Source organism: Phocoena phocoena, chromosome 11 (assembly GCF_963924675.1).
Source record: "Phocoena phocoena chromosome 11, mPhoPho1.1, whole genome shotgun sequence".
Classification (NCBI taxonomy): Eukaryota; Metazoa; Chordata; class Mammalia; order Artiodactyla; family Phocoenidae; genus Phocoena; species Phocoena phocoena.
The window spans coordinates 85,134,653-85,150,638 of record NC_089229.1 but is presented as its reverse complement, the minus strand read 5'-3'; the positions used below and the strand labels follow the sequence as shown (position 1 = coordinate 85,150,638).

General features: G+C 38.3%; 1 protein-coding gene across 3 annotated transcripts in view; it reads right to left on the bottom strand.

Annotated features, from left to right (window-relative positions):
- The window catches only part of ABCC9 (ATP binding cassette subfamily C member 9), a 143,663-nt gene that overhangs the window by 105,140 nt on the left and 22,537 nt on the right, over window positions 1-15,986 (bottom strand). For all 3 annotated transcript variants that reach the window (XM_065887483.1, XM_065887482.1, XM_065887484.1), the window contains 4 exons: window positions 15,073-15,207; window positions 12,663-12,825; window positions 8,490-8,530; window positions 7,422-7,564 (listed from right to left, as the gene is read on the bottom strand). In XM_065887483.1, coding sequence (XP_065743555.1) covers window positions 7,422-7,564; window positions 8,490-8,530; window positions 12,663-12,825; window positions 15,073-15,207 — 482 coding nt within the window. The remainder of the gene's footprint in view (window positions 1-7,421; window positions 7,565-8,489; window positions 8,531-12,662; window positions 12,826-15,072; window positions 15,208-15,986) is intronic.

Sequence of the window (15,986 nt, the reverse complement as noted above, 5' to 3'; positions counted from 1 at the left end):
TACTATGCTACTTTGCTAAAGCACTACTCTATATATTGGACATATTTTCACAACCTGGCAAGGAGAGGGCCCTCTAGAATATTACTACGCAAAACGTTGGCCAAGATCAGTGGCATCAACATCACCTGGGAGCTTACTTGAAACTTAGAATCTCAGGCCACACCCAAGACCTCCTGAGTCAAAATCTACATTTTAAGAAGATCCAGAGATGCTTCATGAGCACAGTACAGTTGGAGAAGCCCTGTTCTAGAAGAGTAATTTACAAACATTCTTTACTGTGGTCTCCAGAGGCTGGACACAAGACCCCTTGGCCCCCTTACCCCACCCATTCTAATTTTCTCAAACCAGTGTCATAGGATCAAGAGTAAAACGAATCGAAGAACACAATTTGAAAACATCCTCCCATAAATAAAATGATACACTACAGAAAAGTCTGTGAAGTTGAAAAGACAAGAAATGCTCCTTCTAGCATGCTCAGATGCTAACAGTGGGCAAACTGGCCTGGCACCTGCGGCATCACATACAGGGGAAAGACTGCCGTTAGTAGGAAACTAGAAAATACACATCTGAAACAAAAGATTTTTTTATTTTTCATTTCAGCTTGTGGTCAAGTTAATTGCCTCCAGACAAGTCTGCATAGTTTGTTTTTGTGACAGACTAAAAAATGAAGAAAAGTAAATTCAATTCCGTCTGTTGCCCATGAACTTTAAGCTCTTTAGCCTTGCGTGGCATAGAAACCGCTTCCTTCCTTTGGAAACATAAAGGTAGATAAAATCCACTAGGGCAGTCTAACTATTAACTTCTAAATTTCATTTACAGGAAACTAAAAGAAATAATTTTTTCATTCTTTTTTTTAATTGAAGTATAGTTGACTTACAATATCATGTTAGTTTCAGGTGTACAGCACAGCGATTCAGATATATCTATCTACAGATATATATTCCTTTACAGATTCTTTTCCCTTATAGGTTATTAAAAAATATTGAGTATAGTTCCCTGTGCTATACAGTAGGTCCTTGTTGGTTATCGATTTTATATATAGTAGTGTTTATATCTTAATCCATAAAAGTAATTTTTTAATTGAAGTATAATTGATACAATATTATATGTTACAGGTGTAAATATAGTGAGTCACAGTTTTTAAAGGTTATACCCCTTTTATATTAATAGTTATAAAACACTGGCTACATTCCCTATGTTGTACAATACATCTTTGTAGCTTATTTTATACATAATAATTTGTACCTCTTAATGCCCTACCCCCATGTTGCCCCTTCCCCCTTCCCTCTCCCCACTGGTAACTACTAAAGCGAACCACTTGTTCTCTATATCTGTGAGCCTGTTTCTTTTTTATTATATTCATGAGTTTGTTGTATTTTTTAGATTCCACTAAAAAAAATGATTGTTTAAGGAAAGCTTTGGCTGAATAATACTCCATTTTATGTATATGCTGCATTTTGTTTATTCATCAATTGAGGGACATTTGGGTTGTTTCACTTTTTGGCTATTGTGAGTAATGCTGCTATGAAGTTGAATGTACAAATATCTATTCAAGTCCCTGCTTTCAATTCTTTTGGGTATACACCCAAAAGTAGAATTGCTGAATCATATGGTAATTCTATGTTTAATTTTTTGAGCATCTGCCATACTTTTTTTCATGGTTCTGGAATTCCTGACTTACTTAAATATATTCAAGTTATGACAACATGGCTGAACCTTGAAAACATTATGCTAAATAAGATAAGCTAGGCACACAAAAAACAAAAATTGCATAGTTCCACGTATATGAGGTAGATAGAATAGTCAAACTCATACAGACAGAAAGTCAATGGTGGTCACCAGGGTCTGGGAGGAGAGGTAGGTACAAGGGGAGTTATCATTTAGTGAGTATAGAATTTAATTTGAGAAATTGAAAAAGTTCTGGAGATGGACTGTGGTGATGTTTGCACAACACTGTGAATGGACTTAATGCCACTAAACTGTACACTTAAAGTGATTTAAATGATAAGTTTTATGTTATGTATATTTTACTGCAATTTTTAAAAGAATTTCAGAACCAAAAAAAGAAAGAAGAGCTCTGGGTTTTGTACTGTCTTTGAGTCTTTGACAGCAAAGCCTGATCACATAGATCTGAAAGACGGTGTTAGAAATGCCTTAGGAATGGCATTTTATTCATCTTAAATGGCAGTATCCTTTCTTTACTTCTACAGACGTTGTTATTCTGTTCCAAGGTTTAGAAGAGATTAGACTTTAAGGAGCACAACTTTGTCCATCAAAGGAATACCTTTCAGACAACCTCACACTGTGTCTCTGCACACAAAGGCAAGTATGGGGCCAAGTTCGTGTGCCTTTGTAACTAAGTCCAGCAGCTCCTGGTACACGTTACTCAATGAATGTTTGCTGAATCAATCAAAGAAGGAATAAACCAATGATTCAGACATTTAACAAGTAAGGTCAGTTGATTCAATTCTCCATTTCACCTTCTAGCACACACAAATCTTACTGAAGCTTTTTTGAAATTAATGAGACCCATTCTTGCTGAATATCAGGGAGCAATTGTCCCTGAGCATGACTGGAGCATGGGGAGAACTTCTTTCCTCTTCATAAGATCCCACCATGCAACTCCAATTACAATAAACATCGGAGGACCCAACACTAGCACTTTTCTGAATCTCACCCTCCATTTCCCCTCCCCATCCCCATTATTCCAGGCTCTCTGGCTTAGGGTCCCTTGCACTATTTTTTTTTGTTTTGTTACTGTGTATCCCTCCCACTAGACTCTGAACTCTTTAAAAGTGAAAATTTTCATCTTCAGAATCTAGCCCAGCGCCAAAAATATAACATAGCAATTCCTCAAGAAATGTCTGGTGAATGAATAGGTAATACAAAAAACATTTCCTTTTCATATGAGGGCCTTTCAGAACTCACAGAGGCAAAACAACTATGGAAAATGCATGAATCCTGACCAAGGGTGAAGTAATTTCTACCATGCTGCCAGGGTTATATTTTTAAAATGCAAATACGCTTATACAACAGTCCTCTCCTTAAAATAACAAATGGCCACCCTGCGTCTTTCAGCATCCTTGGCATCATCTACAGGCTGATTGGGATTTTACTCTCCAGCTTCATCTCCCAGTGCTTTCCTCATCAGGACCTTTCTCCAACTACATGCAATTACCTTTAGCCCCCAGAAGGTACCAAGATCTCTCACCTCTCTGCTCACCCCTTCCCCTTGCATACATTACTCCCTCACACAGAATGTGTTTTCCCTTTTTATTCAACTGGCCAAGTCCTACCTGTTCTTTAAGATCCCATGAAGGAGCTATCACTGCCTTTAAACCTTTACTGACCGGACTGTCTCCCTTCTCCCTTGATAAGCTTCAATGAGCCTCATATGTGGCCCATGGTATTCTGTGTAGTGCTCTATCACGGCATAACATGCGTGTTGTAATTACCTTCCCTTCCCAGTCTCTCCAACTAGACTGTGGACTCCTGTGGATTTCACTCCATCTTTTTTTTTTTTTTTTTTTTTTTTTTTGCGATACGCGGGCCTCTCACTGTTGTGGCCTCTCCCGTTGCGGAGCACAGGCTCCGGATGCGCAGGCTCAGCAGCCATGGCTCACAGGCTTAGTTGCTCCGTAGCACGTGGGATCTTCCCGGACCGGGACACGAACCCGTGTCCCCTGCATCGGCAGGCGGACTCTCAACCACTGCGCCACCGGGAAGCCCTCACTCCATCTTTCATCTTTGCCATCCCCAATGCCTAGCAAGGTACCTGAACTGCTTAATAAATGAATGTGGATCCACAGAAAGATATATCCCTGAAGCACGAAACGGAGTTCAATAAAATGGTGTTAAATTAGTAAAATGGAGATTTGTTAAATATCTAAAATATATAGGCAATGTGCTGGGCATTTTTCATGTATTATCTCATTTAATTCTCCCGACCACCATAAGCAGGAACCATTATGATGCTCATCTGATAAGTAAGGAAGCTGAGCCATAGAGGCACCAAATAATATGCTTGTGGTTGAACAGTGAGTATTCCATGGCTGTGCAGGTATTGAAAGCAGGTAAACTTGATACCAAACAATTCCCTATCCTGCCTCCATCACCTTTAAGTTTAGTGTTTTACTAATTTCTCATTTGTTTAGGTAATTCATCAAAGTATTTAAGGTTTTGTTACCGATGATATTTTTTCACTTTTCAAGTTTGGGTGTTTATATACAGCTTGAGTACCTTGGACAGGTGCTATGTTTGGGGGAAACAACTGATTTTGTTGCTGGCAGTTATGTGTTTTCTTGTGGAAACCATGAAAGTTTTGTAAATGTGGACCAGGTCAACCTGCGAGCATGTTCTACGATAAATATAGTAACAATTTATTTGATTGAAGGTAATCACAGTAGACTAGCCAAGGGTACTTTCCTTTGGGAGGTAAATGAGAGAAAGGACACAGAGTTATCTTCCACCAAAGCAAGGGATTAGTTTTACACATTTTTTTCCTTGGTAAATAACATCTCTAGATATAGATACTGCATTGTACATCAAGTACCAGAAACCTAAACTCAAATTATTTATAAAGGATACAATATAGCGACTTAACCTTTTCCTCCAGAAAAGCAAAACACATAAACTATTTTCTTACAAATAAAGCAAAGAGGACAAGTAAAGCAAGCATCATGAAAAAAATCACTAATTCAAATATTTGAATATTTTAGAAACTAGTGACTTTCCTACTTTTCTTCATTTCTTCCCTCCGTTTTGCAAATGTAGACGAACACATCGCCATAAAAGGTCCAGAAAACTCAAATGATGTGGGGTGCTGGGGTTACTAGGAGATAACCTGAATCTTAACTGCCTCTTTCTTGCATTTTATTACGTATACATAAGATCCCACCCAGTGAGCACCACAAAAGACAATTCTGTCTAACAAGCTAAACATTTTTAAAAGAAAGCATAGAATTTTCTCGAAGCAACGAATTTTACATGGCATGGAATCTTCCTCCAGCAGAGAAGTTCACGCATCTCTTACAGGCACACGTAACACGAGTTGTGGAGTATTGCTGCACCCTATTCTAACCCACCAAATTTCTGAATGCACCTCAGAGCGTAGCAAAGAACTTATGACTTCCACAGTCCTGAAGAGGAGGTTTCAAAATCAGCTAACCGAAGTCTCCGATTATAAACAGGCTGCTCAACTCGCTGTGGGCCAACTGGCATTAAAGCCTGGTCACGGGTTCCCAGGCAGAGAAGGAAATGCCAAGCCCAGTCCACACTGGGAAAGACGCTCATTTGGGTTCCGAGAACCGGCACACAGTGGGAAAAAGGACTGGCCTCCTCTGTTGACTGGTCATCTCCCTAGGACCCACAAATCAACCACTGAAATTCATTTTAGAGAAGCAAGTTTTTATAAGCTGATTCTATTTGGCCTATGGCTTGGGAAAATCTGGAGCTGAGCCCTGAAAACAGACTGGTCTTTATCAAACTGGCAAATGCCTTTTCCCTGGAATGTACAGAAGAGAGAGTTCTACGCAGAAATATACAGTGATTACGATCCACCCTCAGCTTTACCAGGATTTACTACAGCAGGATTGTATACTATGGACTTGGGGAAAAACCCACACTCCTAGATTTATTAATTTTTTTTCACAGCAACTCTTAAAAGTCTTTTCGGTGCTTGGTAACCTCCTGATTTCAGAGGACTGATCTATTATTAGTTATCAACTGTTTTCTATTTGACTTGTAGCACAAAGTCAAATTCAATTAAAAAGGCAACCGTGAGAGGGACAGCTATTAAGTGGAGAAAATGAAAATAAGAACCAAAATAGCAGACTCTGGCCATTTATCAGTTTTATTGTTTGAAGTCGCTTCCCTTCCAGAGCACTGCCTAATTTGGAAGTGGTGCTACAGAAATCAGTCAGTGATCCGTACAAGTGTTTCAGAAGTCAGAACAATAAGACAGTGCGGGCAGATGAGGTCAGAGGGCCTGAGCTTTAAACTCTTAACAGCTCCAGAATCTGTGACTAACAGCATATCTTACAGAATAGGATGGAAATCTTGTTAAGGTATTAGTGTAAAAAATCAGAGCTTTGTTTATAGTTAGATAAGGTATATGAATTTTAATGATATTTGGTATTAAGTCTTTGTTAAGCCCATATAAACTATTGCCCAAAACTAGAGGTTCTGGTATCTTGAATATTAAAAAAGTTTGCTTAACAATACATAGACATTGGGAAAGTATTTCATTTTCAAGGACCTTACAATAGATGCTCTACATTGCTGTTAAAGACAACACTATGCTTAGTATATTTAAGGCCTCGACTTTCCAATTTTCCTTCTGTATTGAAACATCTTGGCATTTCTTTCAAAGGCCAGATATAAATATGATAATGACCGTTTATGAAACATGCTGAGGTTTTATGAGGTTTATAAGACCTTATAGCAAAAGGCAAAATACCACTTTAGGGCTACCTTGTTTATAATATAGACTGAAACATAGCTATGGCACTATGGCATATACAGGGTAGTATAATATAGCATGGTAACATATTTATTATATAATGCAAGTAAAAATGGTGAGGAAATGGTCATTATCAGACCACGTCTATTTTTATGGGAAATTGTGAGTCTGAGATAAAGTCTACACTGCTTAGTAACCTATAGAAGTATACTTAAAGTTAACAAAACACTGCACTCAGTTTTGCAAAGTTTTTTCCATTTTCAGAGACTGTGAGCCTGGATTTTTTTTTTTTTTTGGCCAAATTAAACTAAAATTAAAACAGAAAATATGTATTGATATGAACATTCTCCATCACTGCCGGTAAAAACATAAACTGGCCCAGCTTTGCTGGAAAATATTATGGCCATATTCATTAAAAAAAAAACTTTAAAATCTGTATACATTTTGACCTACGCCTCCTTCAATGGAAAACAACATGGCCATACTCATAAAGGGCATTAAGAAGATGCATCTATTAGAACAAGTATCACCACTTCTAGAAATCTGACTTTAGAAAATAATCAGAGAAAAGTTTAAAGATAAAAGATGCTTCTCTCAAATGTAATTTCCATTATTTATGTTACATGGGTGAAAACAGAAACATTCTGAATGTCTAAGAAAGAGGTAACCATTAAGTAAATTAGAATACTTCCCAACAATGGAATATCATGTAGCCAATAAACGTAATGTATTATGGTCTTAATGAGGGGAAAAGTAACCCCCCAAAGTTCAAAATTTTTATTTTAGAATAATTATTTTTATATGAAATAGATAAAAGACTGAAAGGTAGCATACCAAAATTTTAACAAGTTATCTCTGGGCAGTGATTTGGATGTTCTTTTTATACTTTTCCTAACTCACTACCATGAACAGATAGCATTTCTATAATCAAGCAAAGAACTCCAGACACTCCAGCACATACCTGATGATGGCTTTGACGGCAAACCTGACCACAGTGGAGAGCAGGAAGAGAGGGGTGACCAGGATATGGAAGAGAGACAGTGAAGCAAAGGCCTCCGCAGGTTTGAGATTGTTCCCGCTGGCATACGCATGCGTCACAAATGTCTGTGCAAAGAAAGGATTTTAGAGAAAGCTAGAGAAAGGTTCACAAATACTTGCGCTCAATTTTACAAGCCTAACAAATTCTACTATGCCAATATGTCCGTTGCAACTCTGAAAAATATAATACAATTACTTCATCCGGATCACTCCCTAAGAAAAATAACACTTGCTATTGGTAGAGTACTTATGGTTTACATTCATTCTAGCAGTAAACTTGTGAAAAGGGCAAAACAGATTCTATTGACAGATTAGAAAATTAACTTCTGTCAGATTACTGAGATGGGGGAATAACCATGAGAGAATCCAGAGTTCTTAACACCTACTCAGGCTCTTTCCAACCAATACTAAAGTTTCTGAGAGAAAAAAGGAAACATTCCATCGTTTTAGGGTCCCTATTGTAGATCTTTCCTAAAATCGCCAACAATGGCGTCCAAGGCAGACTTATTTACAAATATTTCTAAGTATAATACTAGTTCCTGGGTTTGTCCTTTTTGTTTGAAATATAATGTAATCATTTAAGATTTTCCAGTTGTTGATCTAGCACTATCTTGTAAGAGTGTCCAGGAACCAGGTCATGGAGATTAGGACCGTAAGTTTTCAACCTCTGCTAATTTTGCTCCCCAGGACACATTTGGCAGTGTCTGGGGATATTTTTGATGGTACTAATGGCATCTAATAAGAAGCCAGGGATGCTGCTAGACATCCTAATGCAGAGGACAGGTTCTCACAACAAAGAATTAATTATTGGGCCCAAAAAGGTCCACAGTGCCACGGATGAGAAACCCCAGATTAGAACTATCACGATGGAGACAGCAAAGAGAAAACTGAAGGTGAGGTAATATATGTTACCACCCACCCATTCTTGTTCCTAAGTCATTTCTGAACACTGACTTAAGTCCATTTCTTAAGGTAAGAAAAAGTGGCTTACAGCAAGAACAGCTGCTATGGGGATTGCCGCGTTCATGAAGACTGTGGAAAGAAACCAAATACATTAATTTCAGTGAACTGTGAGACATTTCAGTAACTTTAATTAATCATCAATTATTACTCTAACTTTCCTTGAAGACAGGAAAGACCAAGTACGTTAAGTAACATTTTTGTCTTGAGTCCACAAACATTTCCCGGTTGGTATTTCCTGGTTCACAGTTGTGAACTCCCATAGGCGAGACTTAACCAGAAAATGTGAAAAATTATGTTTTTTTTATGAAATGTTACAAAGAGCAAAATTTAGATAAAGTTATTAGAATTTAACACATATGCATTCTTCAAAGTATTCACGGTCTGTATTTTGTTTGGTCCACTAAACTAACTTAAAAACATAAAAATTGGGATATTACACAGATAAAAAGAATTTGACATCACGTGAAAAATCTCCTTCCAGCAGTGATATTAATTTTCACTTATAGACCTTTTGTTTAATAAAATAGCTCCATATCCTGGGCCCTCTGCTAGTTTAAATATCTCTCCAGGAATATATTGCACTATCACTTGATAAACATAATACGCAGAACTGAAATGAGAAAAACTCACATTTAGGCTAAAATACTAGCATTTGGAAGTAATAGGAAAAATAAAAAGCCAAGTTGATGATTTGTAGTTATTTTGTCATAAACCATAGAGTTTTAGGAACGGAGGACCAAAAGGTAACTGCATTGTTGGTAACAGGGCCAGGCAATGGCAGAGCAAGAACTATAATCTAGTTTTCTTGATGCTCAGAAGACAGTCCATCTAAAAACTATCACCAGCTCTCATGATCCGCTCTCATGAACTGTCCTTACCACCGTGTACAGACTCAGCCTGTGCTTCTGAAGGTCCAGAGGTGGCTTAGCTACCAAATCTGAATTCTTGTATGGTACCAGCAATCCAAACACGGCTCTGAGACTCATAACAGTACAGATGAAGAATCGTGTTTCTGTCTTCACCTTTCTCTGGCTATTATTACCTTTTTTTTCTAAGTGTATTTCATTCTTTTCCTCCACACCATTATTTATAACTCATTCTAAATATCTTTAAATAAGTAATCTCCCCCTGATGAGGAAGAGTGAGAGCAGTTGCTATTTTACTAAAACCTATTTATTTGGCACTCTGCACCCAGTGCAGGTTATCAGGGACCCTTCCTACCTCATCATAAAGATGAGGATGAGACGCCCGAGGTCACACAGCTGGGCTCCTCAGATCGTACTCACCACCACTTCACTCTGCCACTACTCAACAACTCACAATTACTGAGGTATGATGGGAGTACCTTCTCCTATTTAATGATTACAACTACCCTGCGCAATAATGAGGAAACAACTTAGGAAAGATGAGTAACAGGCAAGATTCCGAACTAGGAGATGACAGAGCTTGGATAAAACCCAGACCTTTCTAGTCAAAAGCTTCATGTTCTTCCCACTTCTCCATATAAAACTCTATCAAAGTGAAGAGAGAAAAAATAAAATCGTATCCTTGTCTTTCGCCAAAAAATGAAATCCATGAACAGCACATAACCATTTGGCAGTGGAGATTAGGAAATGATTTAACAGAATCTCTTTTGCCCTCAGATATGATCTCCAGTGGCAAGAACACTGATCATAGAGCTGGATCTTCAGTTTTATTAGTATTTAACCTGTTTAACTTTGCTTTTCAATATTTTCCGATACCACAGATTGAGCGCTTTTATGTTTCAGGTGCTTTTCTAAACACATTACATACATTATCTTATTTAATTCCCCCAGGTATGCTTAATACTGCCCAACTTCCTGATGAGGAAACCAAGACGCCACCAAATGCCGACCAAGGATGTATAGCAGACAAGTTGCTGAGGCAGGATTTCATTTCAGGTCAGCCCGCACTCTAAGACCCAACAGTAACCACTATGTTATACAGTTGACATTTGCCTTTCTTTCTTTCTTTCTTTCGTTTTTTTTGGTCTGAACTTATGGTACTCTGCAAATACTATTTACAAAATATTTTTAACAGTGACAGAAGAGTGCCACGTCCAGTGCCTCATTTGACCCTCACAATATACCTGTGAGAAAGGTATTATTCTTATTACACCAATTTTTAGAGGAGGAAACTGAGGGAGGTTATTGAACACTAGCCCACTTGCCAGGTGCGTTATACAAAAGAATGAGTAGGAAGCCCTTGATGTAGTGCCTGGAATAGAGTCAATCAACGAGTCAATCAACATTTGCAGCATTCCTTCATCTATTCTAATCCTTACTACAATCCTACATGGTAGAGATTGTTATTTTCCACTGTCACACATGAAAAAATTGAGCCTTGGAGGATAGAAATAGTAACTTGGTCAAAGCCATACTGCTATGAAGTGGTAGAATTGAGATTTAGAGCCAGGTCCACTCAACTCAGATAATGGAAGCTCTTCACCACCACCAACACCATACGTAACCAAATCGGAAAACTTGGAAGTGGTGTAAGCGAAACCTCACACCACTGATACAAGAATTCCTGCTGCCTATAATCAGAAAAACATGATGATGCATTTTCACCAACATGATTTCTTTTCAGTATGGCCTCTGTCCTCTTCTCTTTTGTCTCTGACTTTCAAAAACCAACCCAAATCTTACATAACTGGGTTGAGGTGAGTTAACAACCCACCTCTGCCATTTAGTAGCTGGATGATTTGGGGGAAATTCAAGTTACTTAAGCTCTCTCCACCTTCATCTTTTAATTTGCAAAGTGAAGGTAATAACAGAATCAAAATCTTTGGGGAATTCCCTGACGGTGCAGTGGTTAGGACGCTGCACTTTCAATGCTGGGGCCTGAGTTCGATCCTGGTCCTGGCCAGGGAACTAAGATCCTGCAAGTCATGTGGCGTGGCCAAAAAAAAAAGAATCAAAATCATTGGGCTGTTGTGAGGATTAAATAGGACGATATATGTAAAGCTACTTATGGCAATAATTGGCTGAGTATCTCAATATATTTTTGTTATTATCATTATTGTCATCACTATTTCTGGCTGTATCCATCCTCGCCATGAGAACTTCAGTCCACTGCAGAGAGAAATATATAGCAGGAGCCAGCAGCTTAGAGTACTATCATATAAGCAAGTGAATATCGATCATTCCATCTTCTAGCGTTTTGACACCATATTAGTGGGGCGGAGCTGGAAGATAAATCTCCCCATTTCATTTCTAATGTATCCAGCATTAGGGCTAGAATAAATGAGCTATATAAACCAAATATTTTCCTTAAATCCATTTCACAAATGTAATGTTTATAATCTCTAAGGACTCAAGTATTTTAGAATTCAAAGGAAACAATCTATAAACCTCCAAAACTTTAAGTTGTTGAAGGTCTGGGGAACAATAGAAATGAGCAAAACTGACACACAAACTAAATCAAATATTAGTGAGAGTAGTTTGGCTAAGTTCAGAAGAATTGTACTAACACGAACTCATTCTTGAGAGTATTCAGTGTCACTCTTTGAGAAAAAAACAATATTTTTGTAGTAATTGCTTTTTAAAAATTAGAGTTGTGGAGAAAATGCTTTGTATTTAAAAAGTCTTGAAAGTGCATTGGAAAAGAGGATTTTATGTGAATGCAGTTTGGCTTCTTTCAACTGGAAATGCTGACACTGTTTTCTCCTCAATTTTCAAAACTGGCATTTCACATGCAATCTTCGAGGAAACGTAACAACATAAACTCCCAAAGAGACAGGGAAGACAACCTCACATAATTTTTTAAGGATGTCTGGGGACGAGAAGATCAACAGTATTACAGTCAAATCAATTTAAATAAATTTTTACTGAAAACCCATGATGCATCCCAACTGTAACTGATAAGAGGGTTTCCACGATCAGTACTACGAATCATCACCATCCCCATTTTACAGATGAAGAAACCAAGGATTTGGGATGTCAAGTAACATGGCAAAGACACACATTTGTAAAGAACTGAATTCAGGTCTACTTGACTCTTAGCTTGTCCTAACTCTGCTCTTTAAATTTAAATAACCTCGCGTGGCTAGCGGCTATTGGACCACACAAATGGAGAAAATAAATGGGCTTCCTCTGATGCCTAGAATGCCTCAATGATCGCAAGTTAACGTGAACAGACCACATGTTTTTGGGTGGTCCTCAGAGCAACAGCAACTTACTGGAGAGTGATGTATAAAGAGCAAAGGTTTTGAGACTGGATAGTTCTTTCATTCTCGTTTCTTCCACACTCTTGCAAAAGATGTGCTCCCAGGCGTACAACTTTAGAAGTTTGATGCCTTTCAGTATTTCATTTGTTTTCTTCAGTCTCTCAGTGGAATAATCCTATAAAAGAAAGGAATAAAAAACAATGCAAGCTGCATCCAAGTGAATCAGAGAGGCAATGCCACATGCTAGATAGGGATTGAGGAGAGCGTGATTTCTGCCTGGCTCTGAGTCTAATGATGGCTGTGAGATTCCCGGGAGAAGCAATGAAACTCTCTGTACTGCTGCCTCCAGTGTGAAAATGAAGAGTTGAATGAGACGGCCTCAAATTTCTTTCCACCTAAAAACTGTTTATGCCTCTGTTGCTTTGGTTTAAATAAAAGCAGTTTCTTAAGTTTCACATGATTTCCTTGAATAATATCGGCAGATAACACACACAGACATGTAGGGAAATGATAAAGAGGCTTCCAATGGCTCCTCCTGATATCCAAATCATTTCTCTCTCCCCTCAGAACTATCACTCATACTTAGAAAAAGAGAAACAATGAATATAAGAAAAGTCAGTTTGCTTCTGATTTGGGAATGTGAGGGTACAGTATTGTGTGTGCTCACATTGAGTCTTCATAAGACACTTATTGAAACCAAGCCTATTATTTTTAACTTCAAGAAATCTCCACCTCCTTCTTCATAAGCTCTTGTGTAAGGCCTAAATTAGAGGCACTGATTGCTAACCACTTGGATTAACTGTAAAGAGATGTGTAGCAGATCCAAAAGCCTCTCTTTAGTCAACTGTTTCAGTTTCCCCCAAATATTACATTAGAATTACTAGGAAAGTGCAATATCACCTGTGAACTCTCTAAAGGATCTGCAGAGTGGCAAAAGGCAGATAGAAGGAAGCAAAAGCAGCAAATGATCTGACTTTTTTTGAAGTATAGTTGATTTACAATGTTGTGTTAATTACTGCTGTACAGAAAAGTGGTTCAGCTATACATATACACATTCTTTTCTTATATTCTTTTCCATTATGGTTTCTCATAGGATATTGAATATAGCTCCCTGTGCTCTACAGTAGGACCTTGTTGTTTATCCATTCTATGTATAAATGCTACATCTGCTAACCCCAAACTCCCACTCCATCCCTCCCCCAACCCCTCCCCCGTGGCAACCGTCAGTCTGTTCTCTATGTCCCTGATTCTGTTTCATAGATAGGTTCATTTGTGTCATCTTTTAGATTCCACATATAAGTGACATCATATGATATCTGTCTTTCTCTCGCTGACTTACTTCACTTAGTATGATAATCTCTAGTTGTATCCATGTTGCCGCAAATGGCATTAGCAAATGATCTGATTTTATTCACCCTTTTGTCTCTTGAGGGTCTTAAGGGCCTATCAATGACTGCTTTGGTGAGTGAACGAATCAGTATGAATGGCTAAATGAAAGTCAGATGTTGGTTTGTCATATCCCCTCTTTGTGTCCCTCTTCCACACCTTTCTGTATTCGTGTCCTGGAGTAAAGAGGGTAGATGGCTCAGACAGAAATAATAAGGAACCTCATCAGAAGCGGCAGAAAAACAAGTGATAAAAACCACTTGTGTGACATGAGACTTGCTTGTCACGGTAGAAACACCAACTTGGGAAACAGTCCACCAGTGGCAGCATCCCTACATTTCACGCCTGATTTACAGACAGCCTTGCTCATATTTAATCAAACTTTATTTCTAAACATGCTGTCAACAATTTTATTATTTGCAAATATTTCTTTAAAAGAAGCCAATTCTTGCTCAAATAAAATGATTTCATGGCAAATTGAAGCCAGAAAGGGTCAATAATGAAGCTTTTTCTTGCTTGCCAAGTTGACCACGAACATAGGCAGAGCAGCTGCCACTGAAACACTTCAGTGTAACTCCATAGCTCATCACATGGTCTGATTCAACCCTACGGACATTTAATTTCAGAAGCACCAAATCTGACCCTTTATTTGTTCCTCGATCCATTTCTCCCATGTCAGTAATTGACATCCAATGTACGTGTAATCTAAAGTACCCACAAGTGGGTTCTCTAGTACCCATAAGTATAGGTAAGTGATCTACAAGAAGATCCAAAGCCTCATCACATCATGACTCGTGAAAACATCAGGCATTGGGATTCTTGCATTTCCAGTCTAAGATCGTTCCGTCTTAGATGTCAAATCCACTTTTAAAACTTGTTGAGCATCCCAGAAATGTCCCATCTGCTGCCTAAGAACTGAAATGGAATATAATGATTTCCAAATAATCCTGAGTGGTATGTAGTAATTTCCTATATTTTAAAAATAAAACCGCATGACTAGATTTTCCTAATAAAGTTTCCAAAAGATGTTACTTACAAGAGTGCTCTTCTGAGCCTCTGCCAACTTTGTAGCAATGAAGTACTGAATTGGCGCCAGGAGCACAATGACAGCAGCACCAACCAACGCGCTGGACCCAAGCAAATTGTAGAGCAGAATCACGCCCATTATGATCTAGCAGGGAAAATACAAGGCAAGGGGGAAAAGAATAGGGGTGTGGGGACCGCTGCATGAAAGGAAGGACTTTTTAGTGAAATTACAGTGTTCCTTAATTATTATATTAAGTGTATTTGGAAGTCAGCTCAACTGTGACAGCTGAGTTTTACTATGATTTATCTGGCAAGGGCTAAATAGCTGGCATTTATTTTTAGTGTCATGATGTGTGCACCTGGTGCTGAACCAACTTACTGCATGAAGTTGCAGAGTGGTCCCAAGGATGCTTTCAACCTGAAACAGGCTTCAAATTTTTAAAAGAACACAAAATTTTTCTAGAAAATGTTGTCACCCGCCATAAATTTAACATCCCATATTCTCTTGGAACCGTATTAGCTTTTCAAGGCAAGGGGGATAGAAAGTAAGAACCAGCATCATCATGTAAGAGAACAAGTTACTTGTTTGTGGACTAAGTGATCTGAGCTCGTCAGCTCCTCAATGACCCCAGAAGTCACTTAACGACAAAAAGGGTAGGTCTAACTAAAACCGTGGAGGAGCTAACGTTGGTGCCCCATCTTACCTTACTTCCCTTTTTAAATTTATTTCCCGAACCGAAGACTGAACCATGTAGGCCTAGCCTCTCCGGTTTGTCACCTTCTTCTTCTCTTTTTAAAACTCGGGTTTTAACCCTGTTATCTTCTCTTGTTGTTTTTTTTTTTTTTCAATTTCCCCATAGCTCAGTTTATCACAGCTCAAGATGTCAACTAATGAATTGTATCCATACAGTTAAAGCCTTTAAC